Raw genomic sequence first — 21623 nt, 5'->3', positions numbered from 1 at the left:
AAAAGATTAACATTAAACAGAGACATGAGGTGGGAGGGAAAGGGAGAGAAAAGGGAAATTGCATGGAAATGGAAGGAGACCCTCATTGTTATACAAAATTACATATAAGAGGTTGTGAGGGGAAAGGGAAAGAAAAACAAGGGAGAGAATTAAATTACAGCAGATGAGGTAGAGAGAGAAGATGGGAGGGGAGGGGAGGGGGGATAGTAGAGGATAGGAAAGGTAGCAGAATACAACAGTTACTAATATGGCATTATGTAAAAATGTGGATGTGTAACCGATGTGATTCTGCAATCTGTATTTGGGGTAAAAATTGGAGTTCATAACCCACTTGAATCTAATGTATGAAATATGATATGTCAAGAGCTTTGTAATGTTTTGAACAACCAATAAAAAAGTGTATAAGAAATATTATATATGCTAATTAATTAAATGAATACAGCTACAACTGCCAATATTACTAAATCACAAAAAAGTGGATAAGGATAGCTTAAAGTAAAATCATAGACCATTCTTATACATGAATATTGTTGCAAAAATCTCATGTATTAGCAAAAAGAATTAGGCAATGAATAAAAATTGCATCTTACTAAATACATCAATCCCAAGAAAGCAAAGAATCAAAGTAGTTTATTATGTGACTGGTTATGGTGGAACATTCCTGTAATCCCAGATACATAGGAGGCAGAAGCAGGAGGATCACAAGCTTAAGGCCAGTTTCAACTTAGCAAGACCCCGTTTCAAAGTAAAAATAAAAAGGCAGGGAATGTAGATCAGTGGTAAAGCATCCTGGGTTCAATCCCTAGTATCAAGGTCACAGGGGGGAAATCTAAATGTAATTTGCCATGTTAATGAGAAAAAAAAAATTTAATTATTTTAGTAGGAAAAAAAAGCATTTCATACAGTTCAACATATCATTTAAAATAATTATTCTGCATATACACAAACATACAGATGAATACTTACATAAGGCACACATTAATGGAGGGAAATATCCAACATACACATTAAGAAGCTAAAAGTGGTTATCTCCAGCTGATAGAATGTTAGTTTTTCTTTTCCTTTTTTTTTTTTTTTTGGTGGTGCTAGGGATCGAACACAGGGCCTTGTGCATGCAAAAGCAAGCACTCTACCAACTAAGCTATATCTCCAACCCCTATTTTTTCATTTTCAATAAATTTATGCTACTTACTAATGTACATGTACTACTTATGGAAAATAAAAATAAAATTTCTAAAAATATGTTCAAATAAAAACTAAAATGGCTAGGAAGGAAACATCTAAGCTTCAGGGAAGCAGTTACTTCTGAAGCAGAAGAATAGAAGGCTGTTTGGAGAAAGGACACAGGGGAACTTTAATATCTTATTTTTAAAAATAAGTTCTAAAGCAAAAGTAGAAAAATATCAAATAGGAACATGAAACCTTTAATATTCTCTTTTTCCATATGTTCAAAATATTCCATATATGGGAAAAAAGTTGAAATTACTTTAAGAAGTAAAAAATACTGAATGGAGGAAAGAAGAAAATGCAAATGGTAGTTATCTTTGGCTGGTAGGACTAAGAATATTTTTCTTATTACTATACTATAAATTTCAAAATGTCTTGAAACAAGAGAAAAAATTTTAAGGTACTTCAAAACTTTTTTCTAAAAAAATATCACAGAATTGTTACTATTTAACAGAAATAAAGAATTAACATAACAATTTTTTTACAAACGCAAAGGATATTAGATTTTACCTTATTTTTTATTAATTAATAAAGTAATATACACTTAAATAATACAGTTTTTATTAAAACAGGACTACCCATCTCAGTTGTTTTAATGCCTGTTCAGTACTGTGGTAGCTCAACTCTGAAGACAGACTTAGTATAAGCAAGGAACCTGGAGTTTATTTCACTGGCCTATCTTTTAGGAATTTTTTTTTTTTTATATTTCCAGAAGGGGAACATCCAGCCTCTACACAAATACTTCTAGTGCAATTTCAATTATTTGAAAGCTCTTCCATATAGATGAGTGGAAATTAGTAATATTCACTGGATTTGCACTGATCTAAAAAACAACCTCAAAAAAGCAGACCTATTTCTCCTCTTCCATGCAATAGGCCTTTAAATAAAGAAGTAAGTTATATTTTCCCCTAATCTAATCCATGATTCCATATTTATTACATTGTTTCTCATATAATAGTTTTTCAACATAATGGTTATCCTATTTGCTCTCCACACATTAGTTTGTTACCTAAAACTTGGTACCTTAATACATGTAATCTGACCAGTAAAGGTATAGTTGCTATTACCTCCTAGGAATAGAAAAACAAACATCTTCTATTAATTTTTTTCTTCATTTTTTATTGGTGCTTTAGAGTTGTATATATTGATGGGATTTATTGTTACATATTCATACATGCAGACAATAAAATTTGGCCAATATTGCTTCCCAGCATTTCTTCTCTCCCTTCTATTAACTTTCTAAGTAGCAATATGATTTCAGGTTCATAAACTAAAATATATTTTTAAAAACTGAATTACTTTCAAGCTAGGAGATCATATATGACAGATCTTTAAAAAATGAAGACTTAATATTTAACCAGATCAAAATTTGGGGCCAGATTTTGAGCCTAGGGAGACCAACTCAATCTTAATGTTGTCATCATCAAATTAGGGGTCCCTCCTATTGGTGAACCTGCTGTGAATGCCACAATTTTATTTCATCCATCCACCCATCCATTTATTCTTTTATAAAGAACTAATTCTATCCCAGACTGTCAGATGTTGCAAATACAAAATCAAATGAGACTTGTTTTTGCCCTTTAGGAGCCAGATGAAATTCACCAATAAACTGAAAGGGATAGGACCTAAGATGGTAGCCCAAAACACCCACCTAGAAACTTTCTCTCCAAGTTGGCAACTGTTTATCTACACCCTTTGAATACAGTTAAAGCTCTAACTATGAAGCTAACATTATTCCCAAGCAATCCACATTACTCCATTAAAAAAATAAACATAAAAGACAGACAACATTAACTATATACTATAGTATATCTACTATATAACATATCCACTAGACTATAGTAGATACAGTATAGTCATAAAATATACATGCAAATGTTTTATAAATATATAGTATATATAGGAATATAAGTGTATAACATATACATGTTTATAGGATAGAATGTATAGATATATCTTCATGAACCAATCTAAAGGAAATAAAATAAAATAGTTCTGTAAGAGCAATAATTTCCAAAACACGTTTCAAAATTTGAGATTGGCAGCAGGCTACTAATTCATAATTTAACATCTATCTCTGCCTACCCTTAAAAAAAGTGTTACTTGCCTTTTATTATTTTGTTAACTCTCCTTGTCTTCCTAACTCCTGAAAGTACATTGACAAAGGATCAGAAATCACATTTGCAAGATTCTTCAGTCCTCTGGGGTATAATTCATCTGAATCTGGAGACTGAGCTCATTTATATGAGCTGTTTCTTATTGTGCTTTTGAGCAGGACAGATTAGAAGCAAATTTGTAATCCAATAGTGTGTTTCCTCTTTGCATCACAGCCTATCCTAAGCAGTGAGACTTATCCATGCACTCATGAAACCTGCTTTCCTTAAAATGTTTGCAGGTCTCTCCTTACTTTGAACTTGTGTCTTCCAACAGTTCGCATTTACTCCACAATATTTATTATAGTTAGTATTGAAAATAAAACAGATTTCAGAGGTGATTCCTACTCAATAAATCATCACACATACAAAATGAGCATATGAAAAGATTAAAAAATGATTTGTCTCTTTTATAGTTTGTACATCAATAATAATGATAATAGCCAAAATTTTAATTACTTATGTCATAATTAAAAATAACATAAAAAGTACTATTATCAGAGGAAACTATCACTCAGCTTTTAAATGTGACAAAATTCCAAGAAATTTATGAAAAAGAAAATAGAATAATAGAGCAAGAGAATGGGAGACAAAAGAATATAATTCTAGTCCTAGACACATGGTTCTAATGATCTATGCAATTTTCTGTGACCTAGAAAAAGGCAAATAACTCCTCTGCTTATATTTCTTCAACAGTTAAAATGTTTGAGTTGAATTAGAGAGTTCCCCATGGAAGTGTTTCAGGGGCTGCTTCAGGTTGCTGGGAAAGTGAGTTTCTAAAGCCTTCTCTACAAACTATCTCACCAGTCACCATCACAGAACATCTCAGGGCCTGCATTTGATTGCCTGTGAGGAACTGACAAAATGCGAAAAGCCAATAGAACAAATCAGTAGTAGTTTTAAACCTTTCAAAAAAAAAAAAAAGAATCCTTAAACTCAATTTGAAAAATAATGCTCTATAATAGTTTTTCAAACTCCAAAATACCACAGTACTCTCAGAGATGTATTTACTTTTAATTAATGTACTTTACTTCTAGTGCATTCCTTCTTTCCCCCTCTTTCTTTCCCTCCTTCCCTCCCCTCTTTCCTTCTTTCATATACTGCCTAATAAGTACAAGGCACAGAGCTATCCACACTCATTATGAACTTTAACACTGTTTATCACTTGCAAGGTTTTACAGACTGGAAACTGAGGTTCAGATAATATAATAATATAATTTAATAAGTGTTCAGATAATATAAGTGTCTTATATCATAAAGCTAGCATGGTATATAACAAGAATTTGAATCTTGTTCACATGTATTTGTATGTGTATAAAATTTCAAGTTTCATTAGGAACTTAACAGGTTAAGAGGTAAGTGTTAATTAATAGCATAGTTAGATACAAACTAAATCATTTTTTATTTGACCTTGAGTTCTAAGCCAAAAATTTCTAACTCAACTAAACAGGAAAAGTCCATCAATGTTTCCATATTAAAGATGCTGTCATAAAAATAAAAATGCTTTAAAATCTTCTTGATGATATACTAGTCACAAGAAAAACTAATTTAATCCTCCCCCAATAGGAAGGATTTAACTTTAATTGCTCTAAGAAAAAAAAAACTATTAGCCTATAGCACTCTTTAAAACCTTATATAAACAAATAACAAAAGATGATTTTAAAATGCTTTACTGAGACAAAGACTTCCTCCTCTAGGAATTTTCCATTATACTAATATACATCTCTATATGGCACACACACACACACATATACATATATATACACATACACACATATATATTTAATACCAGGCATCTTTTATGCTACTCCAGAACAAGAAATCAGTATGTTAAAAATAAAGGTTTGGGGCTGGGGTGTGGCTCAGTGGCAGAGTACTTGCCTCACACATGTGAGGCACTGGGTTTGATCCTCAGCATCATATAAAAATAAATAAACAAAATAAAGATATTGTGTCCATCTATAACTAAAAAAAATCAAAATAAAGGTTCATCATATTATGACACATCTATACAGACTAGTATGCATCTTATAAAAAAAAAGCATGAAACTGATTATGCAAGTGCAAGTTTGTGTATATGTGTGTACATGATATACATGTACACAATGCTTTGTTGAAAGTGCCAAAAAAATACTTTTCCATGAAAAACAACATGTCAAGCAATGTGTATAAACTGCTACTATCTGTGGTAAGAGGATGGAAAAACATGACATTAATATACAGATACAAGCTTGCATAGGAAAAGACAATTTCTTCAAAGTGTTTCTTAGAAATGGGTCTACAAACAGTATAGAAAAGAAACAAGTCATCATTGCATACCTTTTTGTATTATTTGAATTTTAAGCCCATTTTTAGTGGTTTTATTACTTTTTCAATAAAATTTATCTTGAATATTAACATAAAACTGCTTTAATAACTGTCTAAAAATAAATGGGTAGTTTCTAAGGTCCCTGAAAAAGTTAATTTCTGAAATCATTCTAAAATTTACTCTTCGATCACAGATCTCATTTCATTTAAGTCTTTTCTCTCCAGAAATGTAAAAGACTGCTTTTATATATTATTTATATAAATACGTGTATGTGTGTATGTATGTATGATATATACATGTAAATATATATGTGTATATATATATACATACACATATATATACACATACACATATATATATATACACACACACACACACACATATATATATATAAATAAAACTCAGCAATTCCTTGGGTTATTTTGTAAAAATTTTATTTTACAAACAATTTGTTTTTCAATACTAGGAATTTTTCATCTCTTCAACATTCATCAATAGGTCCTTAATTTTGGTGTTGTTAAAGGGGAATAAAAGTATACCATGCTAAAAACATTTTGGGTACATGAAAACTTTAAAAGCATGACTTCAGGCTCCTCAGATTTTAGATTTGAAAGTTGCCTCAGAAATCATACCATTTAATTCCTCAGACAAATCAACTGAACCTGGGGTTAAAAGAGTTACACTACGTCAAAGCAAGACAAGAACAGAGCTGACCTATTGGGTTTACCTCCATTTTCTGTCCTAATTAGATGTTCTTATTTAAAAATAATTCAGAACAGGTAGCTGAAACAAAGATAGGGCTTTGTGATTTGGGTTTCTGAAGGACAAAAGGGCAGAAAATCTTTCAGAGAAGGAACTAGAGTTAAGTCATGGCAGGGAAAGAGGAAGGAAAATGGACCTACTTGGCCCAATGAGTAATGGGAAGATAACGGTGAATTCTTACTTTTGAAAATTATTTATAGTGAGGAACAACTATAAAATAAAATAATGATTTTATCAACAAGAAATACATAAGGGTAGCTTCAGGGCCAAGGGAATTTGAATTCCAGTCTCTCATAGGAAAAAATCTATCAAACTTCTTTCACAGCTCTGTGATCCTGTGTTCTATGATACGCAAACCATTTCCCAAAATCTTTACAAATATCTAAAAAGAGATAAAATCTTAAGAGTTTCATTATTTTATCCCTAAAAAGTAATTCACTCTGTGCCATCTGATGTTAAAAATACAGTTGGATTTTTAACATTCTCAATGTATATCCTACAGTTTACTGGAGTTCTTTTAATAATTATGTACATGTAATTATTTTTTTTATCTTTTCATAAAACTTAGAAGATAATTTCCTATTTAATGATCATGGATTATTTTGATAATTACAATTCATGATATTTGCTTTATGACATGTTGTTGGTTATACCTATTAATCTGCTACTGCATTCTTGATCAGGAAGAAACATGAAAGTTTTTTTACAAAGGAATTAAGACAGAATTAAGACAATGCTATGTTCAAAGTGCCAAAAAAATACTTTTCCATGAAAAACAACATGTCAAGCAATGTGTATAACCTGCTACTATCTGTGGTAAGAGGGTGGAAAAACATGACCCTATTTGAGGCCAATCCCAGGCCCAGAATGAGATGGTACAGTTGGGATAGTCACTGAAAGAAGTTGCTGATTGGGGAATCACTAATAAGGAAATGCTAACAAAGAACTGCTTATATTAAATCAGTGATTCTCAAAGAATGGTGTAATAACCCCCAAAGATCTCTGAGATACTTCTGAGAGTCTTCAAGGTCAAAATTATTTTAGAATAATAAGATATTATTTGCTAATTTCACTCACATCGTGTCATGAGAGTATCGTGAAGTTTTCCAAAGGCTATATGCCATGTGATATTATATAATGAAACATGTACGTTTTAAAAATCTACATAACTCAATATTTCCAAATGACCAATGTGTGAAGGATAAAACATCTAATCCAGTGAGATTAGACACCAATAGGTTTTAATGTGACTGAATATACAAAGTTCCAATATGGCTTCAGATTCCACTTTATAACTATTTAGATAGAATATCACTTGTTACATTTTGGTGTAAGTGATATTCTATCAAAGAAAAATATCCAGTTATATGAGAAGACTATTAAATACTCCTCCAATTTCTAACTAATACAGACATCTGTGTGAGGCTGAATTTTCTTCACATTTATCAACACAACAACATACTCCAACAGATTGAATGCAGAAGCAAATGTGAGGGCCCAGCTGTCCTTTATTAACCCAGATATTAAAGAAATTTACAAATATATGGAACAAGCCACTCTTAACTTGATTTATTTTTGGCTTGGAAAATATACAAGATTTTGTAAAATGTAATGAGCTGTCTTCTATTTTAGTGGATAAATATTTCTAAATGTTCTCAACTTTAATTTCTAATGTGATTAAGCAGCAATAGATAGACTTTACAAAAGCTTTACTAGAGAGGTTCCTAGATAATTTTTAAGAATACTACTGGGTCTTTGCAGCAAAAGTTTGAAAATCACTGCATTATATAATTTTAAAAAGTTTTCTGTTCTAAAAGTTAGGTTGTGCATACTTTGCAGTTTTAAGTATTAAATATGTATAAAATATTAAAGATTAAAATGATAAATTAGAGAACTCTATTGAATAAATTTATTAAGGTATGTTCCTATATAGTAAGGTAACTATAGATAACAATAATGTACTGTTCATTTCAAAAGCTAGAAGAAAGGAGTTTTCACCATAAAGAAATATGAGGAGATAAATATGGTTAATATGATTTAAACATATAATGTATCAAAACATATAATGTATCAAAACACAACATGGTACCCCATTAATATGTACATCAGTTAATGTTTTTAACTTTTGTGCGTGGGAGACCAACCTTGTACGTAACTGAGTCACACTCCCCGGCTGAGTGCTGAGGTGCTCAGTCACAGAAATGTGACAGAGATTTCCCCACCCTTCTTGGGTTCGAGAGTCAGTGTCTCATGCATGGGTGGGTCTTGCTACAGCCCCATGGGTGAAGCTACGCTCCCCTGTTCCTTTGTAATATAACCCCTTGCCCTGTTTAGGATAGAATCTTCCATGGAAGTGCCTTGTGTGTGTCCCCTTCTCTTACTGTGCCCTTGGGTGTGGCCTACCCAGGTGTCAGTCAACCTGCTGACAGTGGACATCATGAAGATAGACTCAGCCCCCTGAAACCTGACCCCTTGCCGCATTTGAATAGCTTCTCCTCAATAAAAGGGGTCGGTGTGTGCTCTGACTCTCTCTCTTCCTGTGGACTCTTAAGGTCAGCGGAACCGTCACAGCGACCCCAAAGAAAAAGGTATTTGTATCTCTTGTGTGGTTATTTTGCACAGCCCAGTTAGCCCAGTTCACCTGGAGTGACCCCTGAACCTTTTAGTCTTGAGAACAGAAACCAGGCATTTGTGTGTGCGTGGGGAGGGGGTGCGGGGGATTGAACCCAGAGACTTGTACATTCGAGGCAAACACTCTACCAACTGAGCTATATCCCCAGCCCCTTGTTTAACTTTTAAAAAGCACTATTTTATGAGAAAAAAATAAATATATCTGTCAAAACAGAAGCCAAAATAAGGGTATAAAGTCAATTCTGAATAAATAAATACATAGCTACTTATCCTTTATATAGAACTCAAAAGAGTTAACCCATCAAGTAGTTCTTCATCCCTGGTATTGTCCTGGGATTGAAACAAACCATATCATACAGGTGGACTGATTTCCTACTGTCTCCATTGACACCTTTGGCTGTTCCTAACTATGTATCCATTTCTAAATTACTGAGTACCTACATATTCTGTCATTTCCATCAACTAACAAAATGAGCCTGCACTCATCTTACAAACTGATATTAAGAGGGAAAGGTTTTGTAGCTCAGTGTACACTTAAAGTGACAATTTATCCTCCCCTTAAGAATAAAATATAACAAGAAGAATAAGAATTTGTAGCTGGAAACTTCCTAGATATGAGACAAGCTATAAACAAAGCTGCCTGCCACAAATTTTAGCTTAAGGACAAACTCTTAAAACAGAAAGATATACCAAAAGAAAAACAAATAAAAAATCAAACACCATACAGATAGTCATCCTTAGGAAAGGATAGCATAGACCTGAGAACGCTACCAGCAATATTACCACAATTTCAATATCCAGGACTTGTTCCATTTTAGTTAATTTGCAAAATGAAACACCACAAACAAGCTCTTAGCTTTTTCCCTTAGTCAATTAGTGGTAGTGACTTTAACCTACTGTTAGAAAAAAGAAGATTAATTTAATTTGGACAAAGTAAAATTTGGAAAACTGAATAATGCACAAAGACAAAAGCTAAATTTCAAAGCCAAGTAAGAAATTCAGTAGAAACTATTTCAAATTCTTGATTGATTACTGAGATTATGAAAGATATAACTATATTTAATAGTTAAAAGCCAAAGGTTTTAGGAAGTCTGAAAAGGCAAGCTAGAATAAAGAATAGATGCTCTCAGATGGGTTGCAAAGGTTATACCATTCAGAATGGAGCTAGTAAGATGTGACAGGAAACTGAAATTGTTGATTTCAGAAAAGTAACTTCATAATTACATATTAATGTTGATTCCAATATAATTTCAATTATAGCAGAAAGGAAGCAGTTTATATCTATCAATTAAATTTGGAGGCTCAGACTTATAAACCAAATAATCTTAAAACTTGGGAGTAAACTAAAATCAAGTTATTCCTCTGTGTGCATAAAACATTCACAGCTCTTTGTGAAAATAATTTTTACAACAGAAGTTTTGAAATAAGAAAATAAAAATTTAAAAGTAACCTTCTGACCCAGAAAGAATTGACACCATTTAGAAATCAAAGATAACCTAAATAAATAGACATACTGTGTTTAAGAATTGGGAGATTCAATATAGTAAAGATGTCATTCTTCACAAATCAATTTAATGCAATTCTTATCAACATACCAGGAAGGTGTTTGTACACATAAACAAGTTTATTCTAAAATTTATATGGGAAGGCAAAGGACCTAAAGTAGCTAAAAATTTTTAAACAAAGTGTAACATGAGAAGAATCACTATATCTGGCATTAAGGCATACTAGGAATCCTTAAATTAAGACAGTATGGTAATGATAGAAGGAGGAACACATAGATTAATAGAACAGAACAGAGAATCTAGAAATAAACCCACAAAAATGTGTCCAACTAATTTTTGATAAAAGTGTCAAAGCAATACAATGGAGGAAGAATAGCCTTTTTTTAACAAATGGGGCTAGAGCAACTGGGCATCCACAGACCCCCCCCCCCCAAAAAAAAAAAAAAAAGCCTGAACCTAAATCTCGACACCCTGCCCCAAAATTAAACTCAAAATATAAATCCTGGACTTAAAACAAAATCTTTATAAAATACCAAATTGTGGGGCCGGGGTTGTGGCTCAGTAGTGGAGCGCTTGCCTAGCATGTGTGAGGCACTGGGTTTGATCCCTGGCTCCACATATAATAAAAAAATAAAATGAAGGTATTGTGTCCATCTACACCTACAAAAATACTTTTTTAAAATACCAAATTGTATACCTTAAATGTGTGTGTGTATGTGTGTGTGTGTAAAATTTTCGTCAATTATACCTCAGTAAAACTGGAGGAAAGTCCTTTTGGGAAAAGTACAGGCGATAGATACTCTGAGGCAACTGGGATAGAGGCAAAGAGTTCCTAGGCTTAACACCAAAGCACAGTCAATAAGAAAAAAATATGATATATTTGATCACATCAAAATTTAAAACTCTCTCAGAAGACTGTGAAGAGGAGGAGAAGACAAGCTACAGATTGGGAGAACATATTTACAAATCACACATCTGAAAAAGGACTTGTGTCAAGAATATATAAAGAACTCTAAAAAATCCACAGGAAAAGCATAATAATCCAATTAGAAAAATGACAAAACAGGGCTGGGGTTGTGGCTCAGTGGTAGAGATCTTGCCTAGCACATGTGAGGCACTGGGTTCAATCCTCAGGACCATATAAAAATAAATAAAATAAAGGTATTGTGTCCATCCACAAAATAATAATAATAATAATAATAATTAATTTTTAAATGGCAAAACAAAGAAAATAAATAGACCTACAGATATTGAATAAGCACATAAAAAGATTATCCATCCTCAGCCATTAGGAAAATGCAAATTAAATCACAGTTAGATGGTATTACACAGCTATTAGAATGGCTGAAATTAAAAACAGCATAAACTCCAAACACTGACAAGAATATGGAAAATGGACAGTTAAATATTGCTGGTGTGTAAAATGGTACCACTACTCTAGAACAGAATGGCGTTTTATACAGAACCAAACATATATTTATCTTACAACCCAGCAGGTATACTTTTAGACATATAGCTCAGAGAAATAAAAACTTTTGTTCACACAAAAATCTGTATATGAATACTCATAGCAGTTTTGTTAGTTAATAGCCAAAAACTGGAAATAAACCAAATGCCCTTCAACAGGATACATTGCAACACTCCGCAGTACATCTATACCATGGAATAATACTTGGGAATAAAAAGAAACTACTGACACATTCAACAACTTGGATGAGTGTATATGTGAAATCTGCCAACATCAAAGGTTACATGCTGTATAATTCTATTTGTATAACATTCTTGAAATGACAAAACTATAGAAATGGCAAATGGATTAGTATATGCCAGAAGTTAGAGGGGAAGGGAAGAGGTAGCAATGGCTATATCAGGGTAACACAAAAGATCCCTGTAATGAAACTATTAAGTATCTTGAATGCGTTCATGGTCACACAAGTCTGTACATTTGATAAAATTTTATGTAACTACACACACAAATATATATATATATATCATCAAAAGCTGAATAAGTTTGATGGATTATATTAATGAATCACAACCAATTTCTTCATTAGAATGTTGTATTATAGTTATGTAATATGTTACCACTGGGGAAAACTAAGTAAAAAGTATATGGAATCTTTCTTATAATTTTCTTACATATGCATGCCCAACTACAGTGAACTTAAAATATTAAGATTTTAAAAATCCAGTATGAAAAACAGATTGAGGACACTATATTGTTAACTGTTTCAAAGACTTATCATTACAGATGAAAGATTTTTGTGCTCCCAAGTGAACAGTCCTATCTACAACTTATTTTCATCTACAACTTGGAATCCACACACTTATCCCCATTTTTCCTATCCTTGTTTCTGCTCTCTCCTCTACCACCCACCCATCAACCTCCTTCATAACTGGCTATAAGAGAGAACTGCAATTTACAGCTGTTTATATGTATGTATGCACTGTAATTTCTTTCTTTCTCTGTAGTTTTATTCATCCTCTCTGTTTTTACCACATATATTAATCAGCATTTTGGATTATTTATTTATTTATTCATTTTGGGGTGCCAGGGATTGAAGTCACGGGCACTCAACCACTGAGCCACATCCCCAGCCCTATTTCGTATTTTATTTAAAGACAAGGTCTCACTGAGTTGCTTAGTGCCCCGCTAAATTGCTGAGGTTGGCTTTGAACTCTTAATCCTCCCTCCTCCGCGCTTGCCACTGGGATTACAGGCCTAGGCCATCACACCAGGCCATGGGTTATTTATTCCTAATTTAAAAATCCATTATGTGGCACATGTTCTAATTCCCTTTAAAAAGTAATTCAATTCATGTCTTCATAAATGTACTTTGGATAATGATGTCCATCACATTCCACCATTATTGATAACCTCCTACTCCCTCCCTGGTGTGAACAAACTTTATATACAAATAGAGATATGGAAAATTGTGTTCTATATATGTGATAAGAATTGTAATGCATTCTTCTGTCATGTATTTAAAAAATAAAATCAGTTAAAAAACAAAAATTTGTTCTAACCCCTTGAGGGGGTCTAAGGATATGGACTTGCAGCCTGTTCCTTGGCGCACCTGCTGGTGAATCTGCACCAACACTTGTGAATAAATGTTTCATATCCTGCTTAAATAAACAAATAAATAAATAGATAGATAGATAGATAAATGAATGAATAAATAAATAAATAATTCAAGGAGCTGGGGTTATAGCTCAGTAGTACAGCACTTGCCTAGCATGTGTGAGGCACGAGGCTCAATTCTCAGCACCACATAAAAATAAGTAAAATAAAGGTCCATTGATAAGTAAAAAGAAAGAAAGAAAGTACTTTAAAAACAAAAAAGTAATTCAAGTGCCAATTCCTTATTGAATGATGATAATTGCTTTCAGTCCCCATCCCACCCCATGGTAAGTAACCCTAACATAATGACTGCAAAATTTAGAGAATAAACTAGGAATCTTTTCTGGCCACTAATACACACTGTATTTAATAAGCCACTGCCCCTGTGCATGGCATTGGTATACTAGCCATGCTTATTATACAGACTAAGTACTATAACAGGCTATGTATTAAAAAATAATTAATACAGTACAGAAACTTAATTTACTTACAGTTCTGGGTGTTCTTTGCTCAGAAAGCTCTCACAGCAGACATTATTCCCATAAATTTTGCTTACCTTTACTTTCTAAACTACTTATTAATTATAAGTAACAGAACCCAACATAAGGTTTCTGTTTGTTAGATAGCAAGTGGCAATCTAATATAAGTTCCATGTGTAAAAGTCATGAAATAGGACTCTTTTTCTTCCTTTCTCTAAAAAAAGGAAAAAAAATCCAAAGATTTTTACTCTCAGGCCTATTAGTTATTCAATATTCTACCATCTACCCTTATATAAGGTTTTGTTTTGGGGAGTACGGAACATACCTTGCCCCAAATGATGTATTATGCATATCTATTACAAATGAATAAAAAGGAAATCATAGATCAGGTTTCTTATGTTATAGTCCTGAAAGGTCAGTTTTATGAAGCCTCACTACTATAGTATAATTTTCAATTTTAAAGAAACAATCAAATAGCCAAATAAGAATTTTTCCCTCAAATGACTAAGATCCCTGGAATTAAATATTCATTCATCAATATGTGGCTTATTAACATATACAATCTTTTTGGCATCTTGCTCTTAAATATACAATCTTAAATTTTCTGTAGTTTCTTACTTGGATAATACTAAAAATCATTTTCATTTATAAACAAGTATGAAATTGCAACAAGCTATTTAATCAGAGCATATGAAATGTCCAATGAGAAACAATCCAAGACAGCACAATTAGAAGCTGTGAAAATTTTACCTTAATTCTTCTCTCAGTGTCATCTAACTTTAACTCTGCTGAAACTAGTTTCTTTGCCAAATCATCTCGTTCAGGTAGGTGTCTAGCTTCAGAGATCTTTCTCAGTTTCTCTAAGGAAAATTTTGTCCTAAATAGTTCACATTCTGCATCTTTCACCCTTTTTTCAGTTGCTCGTTCCTTCTCTTGAGATTTTCTTAAGCGTTCTTTGAGTGCTGTAATTTCATTGTTATGACGAACTACAAGTTGTGAGATTTCAAGTTCTGCATCTTCAAACTTATTCAGGGCTTTCTCCTGTCTGTACTGAAGCCTTTTCAAAGCTTTATTTTCTTTTAGCAGCTCAGCTAACTTGACCTGAAGTTCAGATACTTCATTCTGCAACTCATTGATTTTTAGCAGTCTTGCAGAAAGAACCCGTTTTGTGACAATATCAGAATTTTTCCGAAGTGGTTCTCTATTGAGGCTTTGGGAACGAATCCCCACTTGGACTCCTTTTTTGTTTGGTAGACCCTTAGGGCTTGGTTTCCTAGAGGCTAAAAAAGAGACAATAATAATATACAGTGAAAGCTATACCAAATGTATATGTAGTATCATTTATTCATCCAAACACATGTGAGTCCATAACATTCTTTATTTTTGTTTTCAAAAAAGAATTTTTCCTGCCAGGCATAGTGGCTCCTGAGGCTGGGGCAGGAGGATCTCAAGTTTAAAGCCAGCCTTACAAGGGGGAGGTGAGTGAATGAGTGATTGAGCCCCTGAGTTCAATCCCTAGTAACCAAAAAAAAAAAAAAAAAAAAAAAAGATTTTTTCCAATATTTTGTTAAATATCAGATTTTATTTCGAGCGCCAACATATTGGTTTAGGTACTCACTTCCCTAAAGAGCTCTTAATATATTTCTATTAAGAAAGGTTTAGGGTCTTCTAAGAAAGATAAAGAATATTCTATCCATCAAAAATGGCATCCCATTTTCCCTGCATGAACCAGGCCCTGGGGTTCAATCCCCACCATTGGGGGAAGGATTATTCACACTGCTTAAAAAGATGGCAGCCTAGGGTTGTAGCTCAGTGGTAGAGTGCTTGCCTAGCATGTGTAAGGCACTGGGTTCGATTCTCAGCACCACACAAAAATAAATAAATAAATAAAATAAAAGTATAATGTCCATCTACTACTAAAAAAATTTTAATAAAAAAGATGGCAGTATCAGGCTTTAACCACCTTTAATTTTATGAGATGACAAGTCAAAATTCAAACAGGGGCATCATTAGCATTGGAATGCTATAAAATAAACATTGGCCAAAACATTGTGATATTTAAGTCATCTATGCCAAGAAAATTGGAATCCTTATTTATTTGGTGCCAGGGATTGAGTCTAGAGGGGCTTAACCACTGAGCTACATCCCCAGCCCTTTTCTATTTTTTATTTTGAGACAGGATCTCACTAAGTTGCTTAGTGCTTCTCTAAATTGCTGAGGCTGGCTCTGAACTCACAATCCTGCCTCAGCGTCCCAAACTGCTGGGATTACATGTATGTACCATGATGCCCAGCTGTAATCCTTATTTTAAACATGAAAAGTTTTCTTCTGTATTAATTACAACTCCTTTTCTTCATTTGGGGAAACAGAATGGCAGCTTATAGTATAGTGAGAAGATTTGAGATTCGTGATTTACCACTTAATAACCCCCTTGGGCAATTCAATTAAACCTTTTCAATTCTATTTTCTCAACACGCAGGATGAAGATAACACTATATACATAAATAGATTGTTGTTAAGTAAGGTATACATGTAAAAAAGGAACTTCTTCAAAGTATTCTCTGTTAGTAATAAGAACTTATATCCCAATTATCAGAAACTGAACAAAGGAAAACAGTTGTACAAGTGTGTTTCTATATACTTTCTTGGGAAATTTCTTTTGTGTAATGTTCATATCAAAACATCAACATAATTTGAGAACAAGAAAAAAAGATCACATTCTATTAAAAATAAGCATATGAAATATTTTAAAGTCTACATATTAAATTGTAACATTCTCAAAAATTTGGTATGTTTTATTTTTATTAAAAGTTCATTAAAGTTAAGCCTCAATATACAGAAGTACCTACTTGCCCTTTAAAAGAGTCATCTGAAAATTTGCCAGAGTTAAGATAATAAACTTTAATCTCTGAGGGGTTTTTTTCTCCTCATTTTTTTCCTCTCAAGGAAGAAATACATTCCAGATTAAAAAGAAAGAAAAGAAAAACTGAAAGATCCAATCTTATACCCTTCCCCATCTCACTATTCATGGATACCTGATTCATTAAGGAAACAAGAAAAAATAACAACTAATTTTTATAATTTTACATTATAAAGTTTCATTGAAAATATGAAAATTTCACAGACTGTTTTGAATGTACACTGATTTAGAATTCTAGCTCTATAAATGCTCAGATATAAAAAAAAAAGTGGCAGCAATAAAAGAAATGAGAGAATGACTGATTGAAACTATATCTATCCAAGATGGTAGACACTAGCCACATACAGCTTTGGAGAAACTTGAAATGTGGTAGTCTGAATAGAGATATTCTATAACTGTGAAATACATACTAGATTTTGAACAGTTAGTTTAAAAATGCAAAACATTATACTATTTCATACTGACTATACAGAAATAATACTTTATGTTGGGTTAAGTAAAATTAATTTCACCCATTTTTCTTTTTTGATGTAGTTACTAGTAAATATAAAATGACATGTGTTGCTTACATTTGTGACTTGAATTACATTTCCATTAGACAACATTGCTTTAGAATGTAATTTTGAATTTGGAATGTCCATTATTTAAATTTCCTTTCCTTCTTAACAACTGAGATAGCAGAGTTTTGAGTTATAGACTATCTACTCTGAAAGGATTGATACATGTTGATAGTTTTCAAATCGAGATGAAATATAATGTTAATAGAAGTAAGAAGAAAAAAGATAATTGGCTGTCCTGTTTGACATTCTTCTCTCCCTTGTTATGTCACTATCAAAAAATGGGTGGAAAGATACTGGGTTTTTTCTTCTTACTTCAGTTGTTCAAAATGAAATGTGACTCATTTTTAAAATTCAGTAAAAATAAACTCTGTATCTAACAAAAAATCAAGATACGTTTATATTACTGATAAGAAATAAATATGTAATATACAAACATGTATAACCAAAACTATTATTGTTATTATACAACCAGGTGCAGTGGCACACTCCCATAATCCCAGCGGCTCAAATAAAGAGCCAGCCTCAGCAAAAGCAAGACACTAAGCAACTCAGTGAGACACTGTCTTTAAATAAAATACAAAACAGGGCTGGAGATATGGCTCCGTGGTCAGGTGCCCCTGAGTTAAAGTCCCAGTAGCCCTTCCCTTAAAATATGTTATTATACAAAGAAATTCTAATAATATTATTTTATTTTAAAAATAAGAAGATTTGCTGAAAATTTATAAGAAAAGAAAGAATATACTATAAAACATGAAAACCTGAGAATTCAAGTGATTAAGATACTGCTTTCATCATATTTGTTTTTCCTTAATCTATATTAGTTGCAATTAAAACTTAGAGAAATTAACTTGGTGTTCAAATAAAAATATCAGTTTAGTTCTATTATTTGATCTAAGATGGACAAATGAACACAGGTTTTAATTCAAAAGACAGTGGAAAACAGAAAACAATATGAGACAGATGGAAAATGATAATTGATAATTCCTGGTTGATACTGGAACCATTTTTCACAGCTTTTTCTCCATATCTTCTCAAAAAGATAAGGCTTACCAAATTCTGACTCTAATTGGGTGACTTGATAAGTTGCTTTTGGGGGAGGAAGGAAAAATTAAAGTACTCCTTACTTAATAATACCTTAAGTATGTTAATAATTTCTTAGGAATAACAGGCATTTTCTAAGATCCAATTCTAAAAGATATTTGCTCTTAATTATAAAACAGAAGCTTAAGATCATGCTCTCAATTATGAAACTAACAAGATCTTCTCACTGAAACAGGTTTGGAGGAAGGGATCCATACCCCACCATCCCCCCAAAACACTGTGCTTGTGGCAGGGGGAGGCACTCAATTGTTAGAAATATGGGCATCCCTGAGTAGCCAGATAGGGGCTAAATTAGGGGTCCATGAAAAGACTGCTTTCAAAAGGAATACATATTCTTTGTAGTTTTTAATAGTATCATCACTTTTCAAAGTAAAAATTTATAAAAGCAAATTAAATTATACCCATGCATATATCTTTTCAAAACTATTCCCCACAGAAATAGACATTAATTAAATTATATTATCATAAGATGCAAGGTATTTCATGATATGGCCTCTATTATTCTTTCAGCCTCTAATTTTTATCACTCTTCTGCCTTGCAAGTTTTACCAATCTAAGCTACTGCTGTTATAACTGTGCTTTTTAAATGCATACAATAATTACCTCACATACATTTACCATATTTTTCTAGGCTGTTGTTACTCAGTACAACGAGATTTCTTGACCCGAACTTTAATAAAATGAAGAAATTATAGAACACTAGGTAACCAAATATGTTCCAGAATAGTAACATTTTAATAATAAAAATATTTTTAATGATTATAATGGAGATCGTAACACAATGGGAAAAAAATTAGACTGGTAGTCCAAAATTCCAAGCGTATTCCTAGTTTTAATTCAAACTTCTGGAGTCAGCAATAAATTACCAAGTGTAAATAATTTCACTCAAACTATAAAAATGCCCCTAGCGACTTTATATCAATATCTTTCACTACTTTTTAAAAATGAAGATACAGAAAAGTACAACTGTCTCGCAGGTTTTCTTTTGGTTTTGCCTTTACAGGAAATACCTTAGAGATCCAAAAATAAATATTTACTTAGGAGGAAGAGAAAATAAGCAGCCTTACGTTATTTTATTTTGTATAATGCATGATTTTGAATATTAAAAATGGAACAGATAGACCCATTAGCAAGGCTTATATAAATTTATTAAAATATAGCCTATTAAAAATGTAAATCAGCCTACATCCACGTGTATAACACTATACATACTAATAGAAGACTTCCATTCGTACAAGTTTTCCTTAAGCATTGTACATAATCTTCTAGATCCACAGAACTCTTCTAAAGAATACTTACATTGGCAATATACTTGGTTATCTGATGCTTGTTTTTTAGAAGTTTTTCCCATTGTAACTGTAGGTGAAGAAGGACTAACTGGCGATGACTGACCAGAAGACTGGGATGTAGTTCCAAACTCAGAGGAATAATTAGAGCTATGTTGTTTGTCTGCTTTTCTTTCTTGATCAGCATTTGGACTTTTTGCTCTTTCCCCCATTGTTTTGAAAAATGGTCTCTAGTCACATAAATTCATAGATTGATGACAACACTGAAGAACATTTTCATAGTCTTCATAATATTATTTCCAGGCAATTTATTTTTTCCACGATATATACTTAGTCCACATTCACATTAGCACCCAAGATACACTTTATTCCCTATAATTAAGGAAGAGGAAAGGAGACTTATCATGCATTCATGGAATACATTTCTACAATTAATTATAATGTAAAATACTAAAAGAAAAATAATATACCATTTATAATTTTTATAAGATGCTATAATTTATCTATTTTCACACATAAGTTTTTGACAGTATTTGGACAAAAGACAGTTTCTGTCATGGCCTAGAAAGAAGATAACATGCAAAGTACTTAAATAAGTGTTAACTAATTTGATTCCCTTGAATCTTAAGAGTTATAATAAACATAAAACTTGAATCTTAACAGGGCAATAACCACCAATATTTTTCTTTTTTTGCTTAGTGGGAGAACGAACCTGCAAATCTGTGCAAAGAAAAATACCTAATATTTACTACAAAAAATGTAAAAATTAAGTATACTTTTAAAAAATTAAAAGAAAAGGCATTTGACAAAAAATATTTCCAAACATGACAGGAAAATGGTTACCATTTGTAACATGTAAACAAATACCTCACATTACCTAAGAAGAAAAATATGAGGACAAAATATATAAGACCCAAAAAGGCAATACAAAAAGGCAATACACAAAAATGTTCATCCTCATAACATTTTTAAAGCTATCATATTATTAAATTTTTTTCAAAACAATAACACTGTTTGCAGAGCTGCCATCAGGAAAAATCCATGGAATTTTGGGGAAAAAAAGTTGGTAAGATGTATTAAGACTTTAATTGTTGTTCCTTCTCGCCCTGCAACGGGCTTCTTTATCATCATCATCTTTTTCTATTGCCAAAGATTGAACCCAGGGGTGCTTTACAAGTGAGCCACATTCTCAGTCCTTTTTATATTTTTTTTTAGAGATAGGGTCTCACTAAGTTACTTAGGGCCTGGCTAAGTTTCTGAGGTTGGCTTTGAATTCTTGATCCTCCTTGCCTCAGCCTCCTGAGGTGTGCACCACCATGCTGAGCTAATTGTGCTTTTAATCTCTGATTCAATAAAACCATTTCTGGATTCTGAGAAAATGACTCTAAAAATAGGGAGAAAGTCATATGCAAATGTCTAATGGAGGACAGTACAATTTTTTTAAAAATGGAAGCAACCTAGATATATAACCATCAGATTAATTAAGAATATAATTTATGTACTATAAAGTCCATACAGCATAGTATTTGTTTACAAAAAGTTTGTGTTCAAGAAAAATGCTTATGCTATT

General features: G+C 32.4%; 1 protein-coding gene across 1 annotated transcript in view; it reads right to left on the bottom strand.

The window, feature by feature from the left end:
* The window catches only part of Lca5 (lebercilin LCA5), a 37601-nt gene extending 17176 nt beyond the window's left edge, over positions 1–20425 (bottom strand). The window contains exons 1-2 of the mRNA XM_015506604.2: positions 20067–20425; positions 14937–15466 (exon numbers count right to left, since the gene is read on the bottom strand). Of these exons, the coding sequence (XP_015362090.1) occupies positions 14937–15466; positions 20067–20265 (729 nt within the window). The 5' untranslated portion in view covers positions 20266–20425. The remainder of the gene's footprint in view (positions 1–14936; positions 15467–20066) is intronic.
* Positions 20426–21623: the final 1198 nt, after the last annotated feature.

The sequence above is a fragment of the Marmota marmota genome, unplaced genomic scaffold (genome assembly GCF_001458135.2).
Source record: "Marmota marmota marmota unplaced genomic scaffold, marMar, whole genome shotgun sequence".
Classification (NCBI taxonomy): domain Eukaryota; kingdom Metazoa; phylum Chordata; class Mammalia; order Rodentia; family Sciuridae; genus Marmota; species Marmota marmota.
This window is presented reverse-complemented; position numbering and strand designations above follow the sequence as displayed.